This window comes from Musa acuminata, unplaced genomic scaffold (assembly GCF_036884655.1).
Source record: "Musa acuminata AAA Group cultivar baxijiao unplaced genomic scaffold, Cavendish_Baxijiao_AAA HiC_scaffold_1138, whole genome shotgun sequence".
Lineage (NCBI taxonomy): Eukaryota > Viridiplantae > Streptophyta > Magnoliopsida > Zingiberales > Musaceae > Musa > Musa acuminata.
In genome coordinates, this window is record NW_027021350.1 from 3,806,011 (window position 1) to 3,827,960 (window position 21,950).

Below are 21,950 nucleotides of genomic sequence, written 5' to 3' on the forward strand. Positions count from 1 at the left end.
TGCATGCATGCATGCGTCTCTCACATGCCCCTCTGCCGAAGCAGAATTATAGATCGGATACTGAGTCGCCACCAACCTCAAATGAGTGAGTGAGGCATAGGAGTGGGGGGTGGGCAGGCAGTGGCCTGTCCCCATCCGGCATTTAGTCGAACACATGCGCCCCATACTGGTCAGTCCCACGGCCAGCGTACCAGCTGACCTCCTCCATGATTCCTGCCTCCATGTCTGCTGCCATGTCCTCATGATGCTCACTGAACCCACCCTCGACCGTCTTGGTGTCTTTCACTGGGAGTGGATTGAATGATATTATTAGGAGCCTTTCCATTGTTTTGATATCACATCTATCTTATGTACATTTAAACTCATAAATTATAATTTGATGTAAATAAATATGAAGCGAAGGTTCACAACTTTGTGAGAGAATTAATTGGAACCTTAGAAGATGTAAGTAAATTTTATAGAATTCATTACAACATATCAATTGGCAGCCCTTCAAAATAATGTAAAAATGCCTTCAGAGCAAAGAAATATTTTTGGTCCCAAAGTGTGTTCAGATGAGAGATGACATCCTGGAGCTCAATCAAAGTGGGACCCTGCTCTCCCTCCACCACTGAGACACAGAGAGAGAGAGAGAGAGAGAGAAAAGTGCTTTAGCTCAATGGTTTGACTTGACCACTGTGCCTTGCATTGGAAAGTGCACCTAATTAAAACAAGCACAGCAAAAGCCTGGGTGAATGAATTCACTGCACTGCTCTCTGCTCACCTTGTAAGATCATTTTTTATATTATCCTTTATAATAATATTATTTGCATGATAAATTGGCATGCACAAGACAAATTCAATATACTATTTCAGATAGATTATTATACTTTATCCTTTTTAATAGAAGATTGTTTTCTTCCATCAATATAATATATATATATATATGTATATATGCAATTTGCAGCAACAAGACTCTAATTTCCTGTGCATCAGCTTTCTATGGCACCATTTACTTTTTCATTTTACTTAATATTATGCTCATATTATGTTTGTCAGTCACTAATATTAAAATCACAATATAAATTTTTTGAAGACTATGCATATTTATTCTAAATCTAACATAATTTTCATGAACTCTTCTTATATTCAATTTTGATGAGAATATTTATGTTAGCCCTTGTTACAGTTCAAATAAGACATAATTATAGAACATATACAAAAACTACAGCATAAGTAATTCTTTCTTCCTGTTCTTACCTCCAGTAAAACATTTTGAAATGAATAGACCCTAAGAATAGATCTAATATATTTATTAACTTTAATATTTAGATAATTTTTTTAAAAAAATTAACTTTAAGCATTTTTTAAATAGCATATTGACATTTAAAATTTTTAACAAAATATATCGTGAAAATATCGTTTTACCTGTCTCCATCAAATCTATCGTCACCGTTGTTATCACCGTTGAACCTCCTACCCTTGCCTCCTTATATTTATCTTTACGCTTATGTTCAACAGTAAAATGAGAATTATACAGACGAGACGATGATGAAGGTAATTTTTTTAAAATTAGGATGTTATTTATAAAAAATTTAAAGTTAATTTTATTTTCAGAAATTCAGCCTTAATATTTATTGTCATATGTAACTAATTAAAACTTGATGTGTGGAAGAAATCCAAAGAATAGTATGAGTTAAAATAAAATGAAGAGTGTCTATCACACAGGTGTTGATTAAACATGGAACAAAATAAAGAGAAATATAACATTGGATAAAGATTGGTTGATAATTCTGAACACTTCAGTTATTAGGATTTGTTATCACATATAAATTAGTATTTCCCAAGTACTAAAAAAAATCAAATAAAATATATGGGGAACATTACAAGTTTCAAACTAATGATCAACTCTGATATCATGATTAAAAAAAAATTAATTTGTGTGATATAAAACATAAAAAAATATTTAAAGAATTTTAAAGTAAAAAAAAAATCAAGTTTATAATCTGTTATTTAAATGCATCTTAACTAGGAATAAATGGCCACAACTTTCATGACAGAAATGGCAGATGAGTCAGGTTCTATGTCATGTTTCTGACAAAGCTCTGTTGCTGCCTTGGGATGAGGCTACAAGACAAGGAGTTTGGTGGATGTGAATAAGAAGAAGACCACATTGATGGCATGGGAGCAGCTGCAAGTTGCAGTTACCACAAACAAAGCTTTCTCATGTGATTGCTTGCCATGGCTGAATGCCTCCCTAATCTCCTCTTGCACCCACTGTGCCATGGTATGGAAGAGGAGGAAGAGGTCATAGAATCCAATGCAGTCTGATCTCCACTGACCACAACAAATTGCTCATCAATTCCCCTGCTGTAGACAATAATTGATCACAGTCACCATACATTGATGAAAGAAGACTCCTAATTATGACTACATTTAATGACAACCCATTTAAATCGAATTAAGATTCAAATCAATCCATCTACTCATAGTATTATTAACCTTCAAAGTGGCTAAAATCCATTTTCTGTTTATTATACTAATTAAAAAAAGGCCTTATTGCATTGGAATTATAATATATATATATATTATATGCTATAATCTTCTTTAGGTGCTGTTGATCTGCTTTGTATTGGAAGGGAACGTGGCTGTCACGTGCAGGAAGCCAAGTGTTTTATAGTCCCACCCATCACCTGAGAAATGGCCCAAATGCTGCGTTCCCCAAGTCTGCATCTTTTTGAGCTGAGAACAATTCTGAGCCCCTTCCTCTCTCTCTCTCTCTCTCTCTCTCTCTCTCTCCTCGGCCAACCTTTCCTTGGAGTGATGAGACTTCACTGAATAAAGAGCTGCTCTGTGTGGTTCCTCTTGATCTCTTCCCTCCCTTGTTGTCTTCCTCCTGTCCCCAGTATCGCAGCCAACACTCTGCTATTGTTCCTCTGAGCAGTGGGAGGGATGAGTAAAGAAGAAGACATCAAGTTCCTCAAGATACAGGTATACATCTGCTTTTGCTTCTTCCGGACTCCGGATCTCTTCCCCACCATGAAGGATGTGCCGGCTTTCGTAGTCGTCTTTGTAATGCTCTCGTTTCTCAACCGCAGACGTGCATTCTCAAAGTGAACATTCACTGTGATGGCTGTAAGAAGAAGGTCAAGAAACTGCTTCACAAAGTTGATGGTACTTGAGCTGCGACATTGTCATTATGGAATTGCTTCCTTCTCTTTTTCCTAAGCAACTGATGATGTCTTCCTCGCTCGATTCCTTTTGTTTTGTTGTTCCTGGTTCGGGTCGCTTTGGGGTCTCAGGGGTGTACACCACCAGCATAGATGCAGAGCAGGGGAAGGTGACCGTCTCGGGTAACGTCGATCCTGCCACCCTCATTAAGAAGCTTGCCAAGGCTGGCAAACATGCGGAGCTGCTGGCTCCGAAGGGTGGCGGTAACAACAACAGCAGCAACCAGGTCCAGAAACCACAACCACAGGGTGGTAAAGGGCAACAGAAGGACAACGGGAAGGCCCAAAAGGCTGGAAATGGCGGTGGTGGGGCTGGAGGCGGAGGGCAAGATCACAAGGGTCAGCACCCGCACCCGCACCCGCACCCGCACCCGCAGCCAACACCACAGCAGCAGCTGCTGCTTCAACGACAGCTGCAGCAGCTGCAGCAGCTGCAACAGATGAAAGGGGCCAAAGATCTGCAGCTGCCGCAGATGAAGGAGTTCAATTTCCCACCCTACAAGGATCCCAAATCCGTGAACGCCGCCTTCCCCCCCGGTGGCTGCGACGACTACGACGACGAGGATGATTTCGACGACGACTTTGATGACGACGAGATGGACGAGTTCGACTGCTTCGACGCCGATTTCGATGACGATTTCAAGAACCTCAAGATCAAGCCGCCCGTCGCGGCGCCGAATGGGAATGCCATGAATGATAAGAAGGGAGGGAGTGGCGATAAGAAGGCCGGGGGCGTTCCGGTTCAGAACAAAGGCATGTGTAACGGCAATGAGCCAAAGAACGGTAATGGTGGAAGCGGTAAAAAGGGTGGTGGTGGAAACCCAAACCAGGGTGGTGGCGGTGGTGGATCTGCCACCAAGAACGGTGGTGCTGGTGGTGGTGGGGGGAAGAATGGTGGTGGGGCCGTGCCGCAAGATGGTAAGAATGGTGCTGACAGTAAGAAGGGCATTCCCAGTGGCAGTGGCAATGTCAATGCCAGTGGCCAAGCTGGGAACTGTAACACCAATGGCAACATCATCAATCCAGCCAACGGAGCTAGGAAGGGGCCTGTGAAGAGTGGAGTGGGTGCCGGGGGCCCTCCCATGGCCAATCCTGGCAAGATGGGCCAAGGTTTCCCTGGCATGGGCATGGGCATGGGCATGGGACACCAGATGGGGAACATGCACGCCCCCATGGGCCAGATGGGGAATATTCCGACCGCCGCAGCGGCAGCGGCGGTGCAAGGACTCCCGGCTGGCGGTCCACCGCCCGGGTATTACCAGGGAGGGATGGTGGCACCACCGCCCGAGGTGATCGCCGCCGCGGCCGCGGCCGCCAACGCCAACCCATATCAGCAGCAGTACATAGCTGCAATGATGCAGCAGCAGCAGCAACAGCAACAGCAGCAGCAGCAGAGGATGATGATGATGAATGCGCAGGATCGCGCGTTCCAGCCGATGATGGGCTACGCTCGGCCACCGCTGCCGATGTACTACAACATGCCACCGCCGCCGCCTCCGGTGGCCACACCGCATCACCATAGCGATCCTTACACCACCTTCTTCAGTGATGAGAACACTAGCAGCAGCTGCTCGATTATGTGAAAAGGAGAAAAAGCTCCATCGCTTGGTGTTCGTGGTGTTCCTCACGTTGGCTGCCTCTGACCTCATCTCGAAGTGGCATAGGAGAGTGTCAGCTGCAAATACATGAAAAACATGGGGTAATTTACTATTTTTTTCCTCCTTAAATCTCTCTGTTTTATGTTTAGGTGAAAGGCTATATATGTTGCAAGTGCAATTTCGATAGAAAGGTCTCTTATTTTATATCATCTAGCAAGGATTAGAGACTTGTATTTGGTTTCTCTTAGGACTTGTGGAGATGAGAGAGCTGCTGTGAGGCTTTCCTGTCATCTGTCGATATGTGTTTACAAGTTCAGAATAATAGTCAATAATGATCCAATCCCAAAATGTCGAAATGTGTTCTCCTGTTGTTGCCTCGAAGCACTGCACCTTCAAGCATTTGAGATGATTGATGTTTCCTCGACTTTGGCATCTCGGCGCATGCAGAGTCGATTGGCAGGAACACCTCGAGTCCCAGATTGCTTCAGCTTACGGCAAACTCTTTTGCTGTAAAAGGTTACCACTAAGCCAAGCTGAGAGAACATGTCCATCACCAAGAATGTTCCGTGGTTCCATTCATGGCAGGGAGTGGATCCATCACACCATAACTCTCGGAGGAGGGAGGAAGAAGACCTCTCATCATGTCAAGAGACGTGAACTAACTGCTTGTTGTTCTCAGGACGCAGCAGCACAGGTTAGAAACTCGGAATGAGCGTGTGAAAGGTAGCCTGTAAGCCCAAGGAATCACATACCTGCGCCTAGGGATGGGAGCTAATCCTACACCTCTCTCTCTCTCTCTCTCTCTCTCTCTGAACAAAGGGAACAGGAAAATAAAGGAGAGAAAGAGAGAATGATGCTTGGGAGTGTTGGGAAGAGAGCTTAGGAGGATGAAATGATGCCCTCCTCTGATTTCTTTCATTTCTTTTTTCCTCCTCTTTTTCTTTACTGCACTCTATGGATCTCCACTCCCCAAAACTTTTGACCTCAATTGTACTGGCACATTGATTACATACACTACGTCGGAGCCCCACCACCTCCACCTCCACCTCCACCAACTCTCTCAGTACGATCGACTTTGTAGCTTCTCCACGCACACACATGCCGCTCGACACACAAGCCACTGTTTCTTAGATGGACATGAGGGTTCTTCCTCTTCCAACGAAAACAACATCTCCTCCTCCCATCTCCTTTCCGCAACTCCGATGGAGGGAGCAGAGCATCTTTAACTGTGCTCCCAAATGGAATAGCAAATCTACTGCTTGGATCGAGGCATGCAAGGGTGTCAGAACTTGCACGTACGGAGGGTATCAGTCAATATCGCTACAGTGATCTCCCCTGACTTGTTTAATCCATGGTGTCCAATCGGCAAGCAATCCTTCTTTATCCTTCGTGATGAGCGTGAGAGACGCATTATGCTATCATCTCCACCGCCATCCATCAATCACATCTGTGGCCATTTCCTCCACGCCATTTCTGTGGGAAATCATAAAAGACAAGTCTCTTCTTTCGGATCACTGTGAGTAGAAGCTGCTGCTGCTGCCGCTTCAGCGACGATGATGGTGTGGTAGCTAATTGTGGAGGCTCGAAGCTCTCTTCTTCTCGTCCTCCTCCGCGCTTCGTCTTCTTCATTGGGATGTGGACAAAGGGAGTGTGTGAACAGGGGTTACACATGTAATATACACAGTGAATACTTTGACCTGTCTCTCATCTGAATTTTTCTATAAAATTACATTTATATCCCACTAAAATTAATTTTTATCAATTAATATATATTCCAAAATATTTTTAAAAATCAAATAAATGGTTAAAAATATTATTTTTTTGAATAATAATAATCATAAGTAATCTTACTTAATTGGATTATGTGAACTCTAAATAAAAAAAAAAGGATGGATCAATATGTCATTTCAAAACTTAAAAATCATTATTTATAATTGGAATATATTCTCTCCGTAATCTAATTGATACAGTCATTTCAATATGCCATCAAGGGATAGAGTCAATGGGCAATAATAGCAACATGGTATCGATCTAATTGTCTGCAGAAAATGTCAAAAAACTTGATTAACAGAGATCTATTTATTTCTTTGGATTTTGGTCACTTATCTATTTATTTCCGATATAATTAAAACTACTAAGATCTCTGTTAATGTTTTACCCACAACAATAAGGAGGACGAAGATCCGCCGTCCATGAATTCGATCACGAATTTTAAAGGCACCGACGGTGCAGCTAAGAGAACGAGTAACTCCTATTTCCGTCGCCGTCCTGTCTACCTGCCTTGTGATTGAAGCTGGACGCGTCCCCACGGGCGGGTCCCACCGGGGGGGCAGTTTTCATTTCCAGGTATCGTCTTGCTTGACGTCTACTCAAACGCCACTCACGTGATTATTAGTGACTGTTTGGTACAAAGCACGTGATAGTTTAGCTTATCCATTAAAGTTTAAAGCTATTAGGCGATTGCCAATCAACCTTTAATGATACCATCGCCAAGTCCAAAGCTAAAGTGCGTCGTATATATACATATTTATGTGTAATTTATTTTGATTCATACCAATATATTTTTTTTATAAATTTTAATAAAAATTATAAATAAGAATTTAAATATTAACTTTTTATCGATCGTATAATCGATAGAAAATTTTTATAATATTCTTGATTTAGAGAATAAACCCTCATCCAATTTCAGTGGCTTGTGAGAAGGGATGTGAAGGATTTTTTTTGAGAAAATTATCTTAAAAGATAATTGAATTCATTTACGATGAGAGGTTTTTGAGTATCATATGTCTCGAAAAATCGATCAAATCGGAAAATACTATAAACAATTTGATCATGTAAAAAAGAATATTTATGATATGTTCCTAAATGATCTTAAAAATTGATCGATGAGTTGGGTAGCCCTATACTTAGGGTTTGAGATTTGTGTATCGAAAAAATTATCTTAAAAGATAATTAAATTCATTAAGATTAGTGGTTTTTGAGTATCATATCTTTCGAAAAATTGATCAAATCGGAAGACATTATAAACAATTTGATCATTAAAAAAGAATATTTATGATATGTTCCTAAATGATCTCAAAAATTGATCGAATATGAGTTGAGTAAGTCCTATACTTAGGGTTTGAGATTTGTCTCTTTGAAAAATTATCTTAAAAGATAATTGAATTCATTTAAGATTAGAGGTTTTCGAGTATCATATCTTTAGAAAAATTGATCGGAAGACACTATAAACAATTTGATTATGCAAAAAAGAATATTTATGATATGTTCCTAAATGATCTTAAAAATTGATCTAATATGAGTTGGGTAGCCCTACACTCAAGGTTTGGGATTTATCTCTTGGAAAAATTATCTTAAAAGATAATTAAATTTATTTAAGATTAGAGGTTTTCGAGTATCATATCTCTCAAAAAATTGATCAAATCGGAAGACACTATAAACAATTTGATTATGTAAAAAAGAATATTTATGATCTATTCCTAAATGATCTTAAAAATTGATCTAATATGAGTTAGGTAGCCCTACACTCAAGGTTTGGGATTTGTCTCTTGAGAAAATTATCTTAAAAGATAATTAAATTCATTTAAGATTAGAGATTTTCAAGTATCATATCTCTCGAAAAATTGATCAAATCGGAAGATATTATAAATAATTTAATAATGTAAAAAAAAAATATTTATGATCTAATCTTAAAAATTGATCTGATATGAGTTGGGTAGCCCTACACTTAGGGTTTGAGATTTGTGATGCTTATTATAATTAACTAGTGTCCAATTAATCTTATTATAATTAACTTCCATGCATCTTCCTAGCATTTTAGTGGGTTTGGTAGGGCTGTCCTTGCAAGTTAGCAATTCCACTACCACTTATTTCTTATTAAAAGAAATAATAAAAAGCCAATAATAGGAAGCATGAAACCTATAACACATAGGGGATAAAGCCACTTCCTCTCTTTGATTAGGTTAGCATTATTGGATAGCGTTCAATTATTAAAGTATGTGAGAACAGTGTCAACTTTGTTGGACATCCTTAGATCTAACAAATAAAATAATGTTACATCTTAATCATAATTGGAGGATGACATTAGAAGATTGCTTGCACTGTCAAAGCATTAATGACTTAGAAAGAATATTCAATTATAATTTATGAGAAAAGTATTCACTTCAATGAAAATATTTTATTTATATATTGTAATATTATTTCTAACCAATTTAATTATAAAAGCTTATTATTGTGACAATAGTAATCGACCGTTCTACTATATTCCATTACTAAATTTAGCATTCGAGGAATCATATCGAGAATATGACTTCGATCTTTTTACGTATCGACATTTGATAAGCATTAGATACTTTCACAACTCTATCTTGATTTTTTTTATGCACACAACGTAAATCAAATCGAGCTAATAGGAGCAACATCGATATCTCATATATCAAAATAAAAATATATGTTAATAAGGTAACTAACAAAAGAGGTGTAATAGGAAGAAATGCTATTTACTAATTTTGTTACTGTAAAAACTAAATGTATAATGTTGAATAATTTATGCATTTATTTAGCTCAAATACAACTTAATTTTATGGGAATCCAACCAAAATTTGTATTGATCTCGATGTTTAGCACTAATCAAATATAGATTTATTAATTGTAAATTAAATGTATATATTAATGTAGCCAAGAAATGACACCAAACCCTAACAAAAAATGCATTAATCAGTTGTCTCCCACTCTATCAAAATTGAAGAAAAAAAAAAGAACTACCTATTTTATTTTTTTTTTAATTTTTAATTTCTAATTTCTTTCGATATACCCCTTCAATTAGTCATTTATTAAACTATTAAAAGGGATAGATTTATCATTTATAGTGATATTTAGACTTTTTTTATATTTTTTTGATTAATTTGGAATCGAACCAAAATCGAACCTAACGATCTAACTTGATTCGGACCCAACAATGAATGACATGCGTTGTCCCGAGACGTCGACGAGTAAGAGGAAAGCCTATCATTGGAATCTAGATATTGATCGATCTCTCAAAATGATAGTATTCAAGATTTTACAGTAGATCGAGATTAGGGGTAACTCGACTAAGTCCCTTCGATGCCTAAGTTAGTGATACCCGAGGTATAAAAAAAATAAGAGAGAATATATTTATGCCCAAGTTTTTCATATTATCAACAATTCAGTTAAAAGACAATTACGAGAGTGGCACAATCACTTGTTGGACATCGGGGACCGGCGGCTTGGGCAGCGAGCTGCTCCGGGACTTGGCCTTGTCCGGATTCAAGAGCATCCAAGTCATTGACATGGACACCATCGAGACCTCCAATCTCAGCCATCACTCCCTCTTCAGGTCTCGGGGATTTATAATCTGCGGCGGGTTACCTTTGTTTGTGGGGGTATGCCTGGCATGTGTTTGTTGTTTTGTGCATTAGACGGATTAAAAGATTATTTCTACATTGATTGTGTTTATACATCTTATTCTCATTGCTAGTATGATCTTTGATATTAGTCAGGTAAAGTATACTTGGTAACGAGGGGATATAGGATATGCAAGACTACTGACATTCCCTCCTGAAAGAGTGTCAAATCGTTTGTTGCATCTCTTTTTGCGGTTATACGTCTATTATAGGATATTATAGTTTGAGATGCTGGTAGATCTATAATCGACACATGCGTAGGGCAGTCAGTGTTCTTAGCGGAACTATCTGAGGAATGATAAGTTGTGTAAATAAGTGCTACGTTTCTTAAAAGGCATGCTATGCTGCTTGTGTTATTCTAGTGTTTGAATTCCTTCTATATATATATATATATCTATTTTGCTCCATTTAGTAGACATGTTCTGCTTCCATGTCCTCATGTGCAGCTGAGTGTTGCCTAAGTTATACTCATTCTTCTTGTTTGATGGTGCAGGCTTCAGGATGTTGGGAAGTCCAAGGCCGAAGTAGCAGCTGAGAGTGTTGTGAAAAGAATTTGCAGGCTGAATATTAATCCTCATTTTTGAAGGATTGAGGATATGGGACATAGGCTTCTATATTGATTTCAATATACTTGTCCTTGGTCTTGATTGGATTGAAGCTCGGAGCTACATAAATTGTCTTGCTCGGTAAGTGATGTAAGTTGTTATTATTAACTTTCCATGATCATCAAATGTTGCTAGTTTGCTAAAATTGGAAAAGTAGATTATTTTTATATGTGTAGATTGTCAAAGAAACTAGAAAGCTTTAGTCATAAATCTGGCCTAACACACAGGTGATATACTAGACGAAGAGCTTACTATAAGATTGTCTTTTGGTTAAAGCTATTATGAATGTTTTCAAAATTTCATACTATTTTAAATGATTAGAGCTTCTATATAATGAGCATAAACATTTGGAAATATTTCAAAGTTATTTAATAAATTGTAAAATCTCCAGGAACTCGTATGAAAATTCCATGTCAGTAGGGATTGCTTTGTGATCCTATAAATCATATCAACATGGTTTGCAAGATTGGTATCAGGATCAGCTAATGATGATACAATCTGGATTGGAAGGATTGGCTGGATCAGAGTGGTAGATCATAATTGATAAAAAAAATAGTGAACATAGACAATAAGGATGATAGGATGCCACCGATCGTCAACATACCAACAATCAGTGAGGATTGGTACTGTCTAGATCAGAGACAAGGCAAGAGAGGAGTAAGAGGGGACATGCAGGATGATAAGGACTAGTGGAGGAGGCAGTGTTGGAGGGGTAGGAAGAGGAAGCAGAGAAGGAGATGATGACATGGACAGGGTGGAGGAAGAGATGACATCATGATGGTGACATGGCCGAATAAAGGAGACAACAACGGTGATGTGGTGAGGAGGGGAGAAAGAGAGGCCATGAGAGAGAGTGCATCAAGAGAGTTAGAGAGAGTGAGCATTAGAGGAAGAGAGAGATTAATCGGTAAGCCTAGTATGGTGAACTTATCAAGCGGTACATCCATATCAGATCAAATCAAATCAAAGGAAATTGCTTATTTTGAATCCTAATTGTCTGTCAAACTAAATACCCACCCGTACCAACCAATATATGTCGTTCGACTGTTATAATTTCATTCATGGACTCCCAAAATCATGAAAATTAAATTTTTTTCTCCATTTTTTTTCCATCACATAATTTTGAATACCGTGAATCTAACCATTCTTGTGATATCACTATTGCCTTGAGACCAAATCTCTTTTGTTGGGTCGACTTTAAAGCGATGAAATTTATAGTAAGCCGAGTGATGTCGAGTCAGAGTATCTCTCCATTTGTAAACTATTGTATCAAATAGTGCACCCATTGATGATTGTATAAAAACTTTGTCACCGATTGTGCCCTTGCCACACCCTTTCTTACTAATGCTAACTCACTAATATCCTTTATCGTAAGGTCTGCTACATATAAAGTCCAAAACAAAGTTTCTCTTCGCTTCATCAACTGTAAGCCGACCTTCTTAAAATTAGCTCAATTATCGATCATAATATGGACAATATATAGTGGCCTGATCTCCTCTACCACAGTGTCTATTAGGTTCCCTATGTAGTTTGTATGCCGAATTTTATTTGAAACATTAATGGACTTGGAAAATATGACCATTTTGTTGTAATAGACAATAAAGTTAATGATGGTCATTCTTATAGGTTCGATCCAACTGTCACACATCAGTGTTACCCCATACTCGTCCCACTGCTTCTTAAAGGATTTGATCCAATACTTTAATTCTACCATCTCCTTATCTAGATAAACATCGTGTATCTCCTTCAATATAGGAGGTTGGATGCCCGTGTCAACCTTTTGGATTATAGACACCATGCTCTTGAGTTCAATCCCATAGGCCTCATTTGAAGTTCTTTTTTTCTTCTTCTTTTAACATAATTTTAATGTTAATACAGCTTAATATAAGCTTAATTTGGGTTGATAAAAAGAAAGGGTTTTCACTCTAAGTTTATCCTTCAATCTCACTTAGGGATCTCAACATTTTTAGTATAACACTTCTCTTTGATTTATCATCTCCACTTAATTATCCACTACTTCATCCATGCATAAGTAAATCAAGTTTCTAGCCCCCACACAAATGTTGTTTAAACCTCAAAGTCATTTACTTTAACCATGATCAACTCATTCAAGCCTTGAGACTCACTTAAGGTCTATTACAATGCTACCGTCTCTTCTAATCACTGTGTGCATGTTTATTATCATAACTTAACCTCATACTTAAGTCCGCTAGCACACTTAAGCTTGTTGTACTGAAGGATCGTGCCTTTTTGTTGAAAAATATGTTTAAAATATATATCAATGCTTATGCATACTTTAACCAATATTTTGAAGAACTTTGTGCATAACATTTTGGATGGCATATGCTTTAACTTTAAAAGTCGATAACATAAGCATGTCATATATCATATCTATGAAACATAGATATCACGAAATATATCTTTTAAGTAATGACAATATATGCATGTTATTTTTGTTTCCATTGGCGTACTAGTTGTGGTTTTGTGTGTGTGAAACTTGGGTACTACCACCCAGGTGTTGTCCAATAACAACCTGCGCTCTGCACGCCTATGAGTCTCTTTACACACTTTTAATTTCATTACTTTAAGCCTTATACTTAACACTTCAGCTTTACAAGCAATAAATGTTTTTTTTTTATTTTACGCTTGACCTTCTAGTGATAATTCTCTCCACCAAAACTTCCATTTGAGATGTGATACCGAGTCGACGGATCATCAAACCTGAACCCCATATGGATCAGGTGGTATCAAATCAATGATCTTATGGATGGTAACCACAAGACACGAATACAAAGAGTTGGGCAAAGAACTATAAGGGTTGGAGTTCATGCCACGCTTGCCCGAAGGAAGAAACACCGATGGGATGGTGGCCAACAACCTATTAGCATTGGTTGACCTTACTGCTTAGATGGCAGTATTAGCTTAACAGATGGAGATCGTGATGGGCTAGATGCAAGCCCAAACCAATCCTACAACAAAGGATGATTGAGCAAAGAACGTTGCAGCAAAGGAGAGAGAGTCGTCTCCATTCTAGACACGCAACCACGAAGAACATACTGTCGAACAGAACACGAACGTTGTAGCAAAGGAGAGAGAGTCATCTCCATCCTAGATGCACAACTGTGAAGAAGATACTGTCGAACAAAACATCGCAATAAGGACTTAACATTAGATTCATGAATAGATCAACTTGAAACTTTGATCTATACGATTACAGCAACGAGGATAAGGTGATGCTTGCGCGACTCAAGTTGACTAGACATGTGCTCACATGGTAGAAACCTTATCGTCGAACCAATAGTGATGAAGACATGTCATGGACATGATTCAAGAGAATCATACGAAAGGAGTTCTACCCTATGGGATATCTAAAAGAAAGATGGAGGAAGTAGCATTACCTATGTCAAGGAAGGGACTAATCTCTGCAAGAATACACCACTGAGTTTCGACAATAAGCGGTGGCACTTGGAATCTTCCTCGACGATCACCTGACGGTGATGAAATATACTGCCAACCTCCATGCCTAGATCAACACAAAACCAAGCCTCTTCAAACCCGCATTGATAAAAATGGAAAGTATGATGGCAGTGATGATCGAGAAGAATAATCTAGCCCGCACTGATAAAAATGCAGAGAAGGCCAAAAGGAAGCACCCGAAAGCCAAGAAGAACACCAGGAGTGGTAAAACCTTATCTTCCAAAAGAAATGATCTATTTTATGATCATTGTAAAATTGCTGGTCACACATGGGAGAAGTGTTAGAAAGTTTATCCGAAACTCTTCCTAAAGAAGTGGAAGAACAATTAGAATCAATGTATGACAACTGCAATCGTAGGAGATGATCAATCGAACTAGCATTGATTTTACACTCGGATCCAAGTTTATCGTTGATAGCTAGGTCGAAGGTTATAGACTCGAATCTGACCCCCAATTCAAAAGTTCGAGAAGAATTGTTTACAAGATCCAAGTGAAACAAGAGATCATTGATGCAATCATCAACACAGGAAGCCAAATTAATCTCATCTCAGCAAGCTTAGTGCAAAAGCTTAGACTCGAGACCACTCCTCATCTGAAGCTATATCCTTTGATGTGGATCCACAAAGACATCGAAATGAAGATAGATCACCAATGCACATTTAAATTTGTGATTACCAACAAGTACATCAACGAGGTGACATATGAGGTGGTGTCTCTCAACATGTCATCTTCAAGAGTCTGTACTTGTGGGGCGAAGAAGCCATCTACTATCGTGGGTCCCAACAATACATGTTCCAAAAGGATAAAAGGAAGTTCATCTTCAAGGACAAAAGTGAACAACCAATTGACCTAGTGACGACTGCCCAAGCAAAAATGATAGTGAACGTGTGTCGAAAGTTCATGCTCCTGCTCATCTGACCTATTATAGTAGCGACACAAACATCATCCTTGGCTTCGGCACCTAAAACCACAAAAGACGAAGGCCTACAATAGTTCATCAGCAAGTATCCAAAGCTTTTTTAACAACACAATGGTCTTCCCCAACGACACACAATGGAACATGAAATCTAACTTACCTCAATTCAAGTCCTAATAGGACTCAGATTAGGGCAGCCCTCACCCAAATAGGGGTAGCCACCAAGCAAGGGGGTGCAACAATCCTACAAGGAAAGTACTATCTGTGCCTCTACAAGGAAAGTCCTTAAACCCTGAGGACTTAGGGTGCCCACCACCCTATAAAACAAAGGGTGCGCCCCCACATAAAAGTAACCAGGAATTCCTCAACAAAGAGCCCAACCAACCTTATCTACTCTAGCCTCAAAAGAGAGAAGAGAAGAGAGGAAAAGAGAGTAGGGAGGAACTCTACGAGGTGTAGCTAGTCCTTCCAACCATAGCCTTCTTTCTCGAGTTTCAGCGACCAAAGCTTTGCATCAAGTTCTGCCCTACTATTGTAAGAAGCCCCAAACACCTGTTGCCTGTTGTCCAAACCTTAGGAGAAGATTCCAATAGCGAGAGAGAAGGAGACCAAAACAGCAGCGATACGTGATCTGCCGATAGCACCCAGGTGTTGTGCTGTCCAAAGACAATCTGGGCTCTACGTGCCTATTAATCTCTTAGCACACTTTTAATTTCGTTGCCTTAAGCCTTGTAGTTAGTAATTTAGCTTTACAAGCAATAGAGGTTTTTTTTTTTGGTTTTACGCTTGATCTTCTAGCGATAGTTCTCTCATCTTCCAAAACTTCCATTCAAGAGGTGGTATCGAGTTGACGGATCATTAAACCTGAACCTCATACAGATCACTAACATGTATGGCCAAATTACATGTTGACAGGTGCATTTATATTTTGTAAACTACTATGACTTTCATGAAAGTTGATTTACAAAGATATCAAATGAACAACTTTTCAATTAATATTGCAAGTGTCGCATGAAATATCTAATAACTATTTGATCAAATACTTTAGAGAAGAAGTGTGAAATAGTCATATCACTTGAACTTCTGCATTTGCTTTTATGAATCTTCTTTGATCTTTTCCATATTGAATATTCTTTTATGCATACAAAAAGTTGTAACCAGTGCCTGTGACTCCCACCAATGCGGGATCGAACCCTGATCTCCTAGATCCCAAAGAAACAACCTTACTCTAGATGGGAAGATTACTCTAGCATAGTGGGAAGATCACTCTAGCATGGCCCTTCAAACCTTCAGTTCCACCATCAACGATAGGTTTGGTTGTCTCAGGTAAAGGCTTGTCATCAGAATCATACTACATCAGATGAAGAATAAAGAAAGTCGCCTTAAGACAATTCAGCTTCCTATAATGATGGTCACCACTCGAGATCTACATCAACTTGACATTCCACTGAAGTTACATCATAAGTCGATACTACCAGAAACCAGTGTCATTGCACATAGCCTTACCTCTAAATGTATATAATTCTCATCCCAAAGAAACAACCTTACCATTGTTCATCTAAATATTTTCTTATGAATAATTAAATAAATTTGCTGATAATACTGTATGACAAAGAAAACATTTGGATTTTGTATTTTGTTGAAATGTGCCAAAGAAATTTTGAGGTTTCCTGATTATACTGCATATTTTCTTCAGTGACACCATCTAAATTACTTGTTTTACCATATATGATGTTTCATGTTATGCTTGGCATACTATTTATGCAGCTTTTCTTTTTCTTGATTGCGTTATTTTCTTTCATCTCATAGTTCATCAGTCTATTTGGTGATCATCCTAGGCTGCTTCTGTCAAAAGCTAGTGTCACATATCGAGGCAAAAATCTTTACTAGAAGAAATGACACGATTAAATCTACTGCTTTTCCTATTTGACCCAATGGGTAAAGTAACAAAGGACACCATTCATGTCAGTGGGACATCTGAAATAATTGACTAGAAAAGATCATGCGTGAGGAAACTGCATGTTCTCTTTGAAGGGGTTACGGATGGAATTACAAACATGGATATGAGTGGTAGCTCATGAATTTTCTCAATGATCATGCCTACCTTCTTAATCCATTTGGGATTTGCGTAAACATGTTCTGGCTTTCAGGAATCAGGAAGCTGTCACGTTGTCTTTGGTGTTGTACGGAAACGATTTTGCATAATGAGATTTTTCAGCCATCTTCCAGCCTCACATATTTGATGCTTAACTCATACTCATAATTTGGCCAGAAAGAGAAAGACCACAAGGATAATAACTTTTGGCCTGGCTGGTAGGTGATGTGGGGTCTTACCATTCAGCCAAGTTAAAATTTTTTTTTTTGGAAACTCTTATGGAACAGACTTCCTACTTCAACCTATTTTTCTAAGTTCTTACACTGCCAACCGAAGCCTTGTCCTTTGCATCGTTCCAATTTTATCGGATGTCTCCGAAGAGATCAAAGCCTTGTCCTATGTGTAATATCTATTTGTAATCTGTTTACTGATTCAGTCTCTCGTATTTTCTTTGAGTGTAAGCATGCATTGGAGTTATGGGATAAGGTCCAATTCCATGTTGGGGTGGTCTTCATGTTTTTTAACAAATGGGCGAGCAAATGGGGTCATCTGCTAAGTATCATTGCAAACTCTCTCTGGCACCTATCGTTGGTTCGGAACAATGCCAACAGTGTATCAATCTGGAGGAAGATAGTTGCTGCTACCAATGACCAGTTCTGTCTATCCAGGGACTCAAAAAAGAGTTCATGCGGTTAGAAACTTTGAGTGCAAGGAGGGTTTCCTTGTAGATTATGATGGTTCTTTTTTTTGTCTTCAGTTTGTGCAGGAACAGGTTATTCCATGCTGGATGGGCAACGATGGTTGATGGCTGTGAGATTTGCAAAAAGGTACGTGATATCACCTATCCAGGCTGAAGGGGCAGCGCTGCTAGCGGATCTAACACATGCTAAGAAGATGAACCTAACTAACATGTGGATACGCTCGAATTGTCAGGATCTTGTAAAGATGGTCAACGGATCTATTTCTGTACCTTGGCTTATTAGGTTCATGTTTGCTGATATTAAGCTGTTGTCTGCTGAGGTCAACACCATTAGTTTTGACCATGTATGTGCTTAGGGAGGAGCTCATGGGATGTTATGACCAGAGAAAAACCCTCCAAGTTTTGTTTGGTCCTATCTTTCTTTCAAATGAGTAATCAATACAAGTTTTTTTTTTTTTTTTTTTTAAACTATGCTAAGAAATGGAGTTGGGAGTTTGTGAAAGACCAAAAAGTTTATAGATCTTTTACATAATGGTCAGTCCATCTTTCAGATGTTTATGCACAGATTTTATTTACCATGTTTTCCTTGGGCTAAGGTTTTGTTATAGATTGTGTATATAGCTGCCCAAAATAACTGTATGAGCTGTCACTCATGACTTGTAAATGCAACTCTGTGAAAGGCTTGTGCTTTGCAGCATAACAATATAAATTCTTGTTGTATCTATTGACAGTATTTTTGTCATTCAGATTTGTGGTGTGTTTTTCCTCAGATTTATGTATGTGGATTATGAGGTTATATCTGCTAATAAAGCATACCAAGTCTTTGTAGATATTTGATGTCATCATCAACTGATCCTGCTAGATCAAGTGATCTAGGAGGGAACATTGTCTTTATTAATATTACAAGGGTCATAATGGTCGAAAGGAGTTTGAGATGACATGATTAAGCCTTACCACTTACTTTTTAGTCATGGATTATGAGATAAAAATAAGATTACTAGAGAAACTTATATTTTACAAGTAATTTAAGTGCTTTTCTTTTAATGCTGGCAAGAGCTTGATTCAGTGAAACAGCTGCTACTTCTTTGCCAGATTCCACTGTTTGCAGTCAGTCTATGTTCTACACAATTGTTCTTCCTCTGGAAGATTCTAGTACCAACTCCTATCAAGAGGATGTGAGTGCCTTTCTTTTAGTTATGGATTATGAGATAAAAATAAAATTACTGAAGGAACTTATATTTTACAAGCAATTTAAGTGCCTTTCTTTTAATGCTGACAAGAACTTGATTCAGTGAAACAGCTGCTACTTCTTTGCCAGATTCCATTGTTTACAGTCAGTCTATGTTCTACACAACTGTTCTTCCTCTGGAAGATTCAAGTACCAACTCCTGCCAAGAGAATGTGAGTGCCTTTCTTTTAGTCATGGATTATGAGATAAAAATAAAATTACTGAAGGAACTTATATTTTACAAGCAATTTAAGTGCCTTTCTTTTAATGCTGACAAGAACTTGATTCAGTGAAACAGCTGCTACTTCTTTGCCAGATTCCATTGTTTACAGTCAGTCTATGTTCTACACAACTGTTCTTCCTCTGGAAGATTCAAGTACCAACTCCTGCCAAGAGAATGTGAGTGCCTTTCTTTTAGTCATGGATTATGAGATAAAAATAAGATTACTGGAGGAACTTATACTTTACAAGCAATTTAAGTGCCTTTCTTTTAATGCTGGCAAGAGCTTGATTCAGTGAAACAGCTGCTACTTCTTTGGCAGATTCCATTGTTTGCAGTCAGTCTATGATCCACACAACTGTTCATCCTCTGGAAGATTCAAGTACCAACTCCTACCAAGAGAATGTGAGTGCCTTTCTTTTAGTCCTGGATTATGAGATAAAAAATAAGATTACTGGAGGAACTTATATTTTACAAGTAATTGAACTGCCTTTCTTTTAATGCTGGCAAGAGCTTGATTCAGTGAAACAGCTGCTACTTGATTGCTAACTTTGCCAGATTCCATTGTTTGCCGTCAGTCTATGTTCTACACAACTGTTCTTCATCTGGAAGATTCAAGCACCAACTACTACCGAGAGAATGTGATCAACCGTTTGTTAGATGGAGATGTGACTCTCATAGCCAGTGACTTGTCAGCAGCAGCACAAGCAGCTTGTCATGTAGTTGCAGGTATGACCACATGGTAGCAGTGATTGTGATCCCACTTGACAGGTTTTAGTTGGAATTTTCACATCATATCACATTTTTAGTTGGAATTTTCACATGTTGTCACATTTTTAGTTGGAATTTTTATATCATATCACATTTTTAGTAGGAAATTTCACATGTTATCACATTTTTAGTAGGAATTTTCATATCATATCACATTTTTTGTTGGAATTTTCACATCTTGTCACATTTTTAGTTGGAATTTTCACATCTTATCACATTTTTGTTCGAATTTTAACATCTTCTCACATTTTTAGTTGGAATTTTCACATCATATCACATTTTTTTAGTTTGAATTTTCACATGTTATCACATTTTTAGTTGGAATTTTCACATCTTATCAAATTTTTAATAGGAATTTTCACATCTTATCACATTTTGAGTTGGAATTTTCACATCTTATCACATTTCTAGTAGGTATTTTCACATGTTATCACATTTTTAGTTTGAGTTTTCACATCTTATCACATTTTTTTTAGTTGGAATTTTCACATCTTATCACATTTTTAGTAGGAATTTTCACATCTTATCACATTTTTAGTAGTAGGAATTTTCACATCTTATCATATTTTTAGTCGGAATTTTCACATCATATCACATTTTTAGTTAGAATTTTCACATCTTATCACATTTTTAGTAGGAATTTTCACATCATATCACATTTTTAGTTGGAATTTTCTAAACCTAATGGGCGACACCTATTCGTAAGGCTCAATCTTCAAACTTCATGTAGTTCAATAAGTATTTGTACAGAAAGAAGAATGTTAGAACGATGAACGTGTGGGTAGAATCTTATCGCCACTTACATGAACGACCAAAAATATGAGAACATAAGCAAATAAAGGCCTTCGAATTTTATTGGACAAACTGAAGACAAAAGGGTTTCAAAGGTCTCACATAATAGATTGCGTAGGGCTAATTATAGATTACTCGTGTAGGTAAATCTTTTTAGTATTTTTATTCTTAAGCTTAAAAAATTTATATTAAAATTCTTATAAATTATAAAAGTAAAATATTTATCTTATTTATCTTTCGTCTTCAGTTTTATATACAACACATAATAGCATGTACAAGAATGATACGAAAATGATGGAAAAAAGATAATTTTAATATTCTAATTATGTTTTAATTAAAACATTTAATCAACTATTATAATAATGTATGGTGTCTCGGGGGGCCACGTATGGTTGTTGTGATGGTGATTAGCAAAAAGAAATGATTGTTTTTTTTACCATTCGTTATTACTATAATAGTCGACTAAGTTTTAATTAAGACATAACAAAAGAAAATATAATTGAGATATTGAAATTATCTTTTTGTCTATAGTTTTCATGTACTTGTCACATATTATATTTTGCCGACGATGTTAAGATAAACAAGATTAAATATTTTATTTTTATAATTATAAAGATTTTAATATTAATTTTTTAAGTATAAAGACTAAGATATTAAAAATGTTATACTACAAAGGATAATATAATATATAATTAGGACAATTATATGCTTGAACTTTATGTTGTTCAATGAGCATTTGTAAGGACAAAAGAATACGTGCGAGTAAAATGTTTGTCATCCTTTACACGAAAGAGTAAGTATTTTAGAAACATAAACAAAAGTAGTACAATTTTATTGGACAAGAAAGACTCATAGTAAACCACTGAACAGTTACACACAAAGCACTTAGCAAGTCTAATGATCATCTATCATTGACA

At 37.6% G+C, this 21,950-nt stretch overlaps 1 protein-coding gene and 1 long non-coding RNA gene across 3 annotated transcripts; both read left to right on the forward strand.

Moving 5' to 3' along the window:
* Positions 1-2,674: 2,674 nt before the first annotated feature.
* Positions 2,675-5,155, forward strand: LOC104000064 (heavy metal-associated isoprenylated plant protein 32). The gene is made up of 3 exons (XM_009422001.3): positions 2,675-2,970; positions 3,078-3,153; positions 3,282-5,155. Exons 1-3 carry the CDS (start codon positions 2,932-2,934, stop codon positions 4,790-4,792), a joined length of 1,626 nt encoding a protein of 541 aa, XP_009420276.2. The 5' UTR covers positions 2,675-2,931; the 3' UTR covers positions 4,793-5,155.
* A 4,746-nt stretch (positions 5,156-9,901) lies between these two features.
* On the forward strand, positions 9,902-18,469 carry LOC135671195 (uncharacterized). Of its 2 annotated transcripts, none has more exons than XR_010512658.1 (3): positions 9,902-10,209; positions 10,724-10,916; positions 17,037-18,469. It is a non-coding gene; the product is annotated as an uncharacterized LOC135671195 (long non-coding RNA). The 2 variants fall into 2 exon arrangements; XR_010512659.1 differs by having other exon boundaries at positions 17,066-18,469.
* The last annotated feature ends 3,481 nt before the right edge of the window (positions 18,470-21,950 follow it).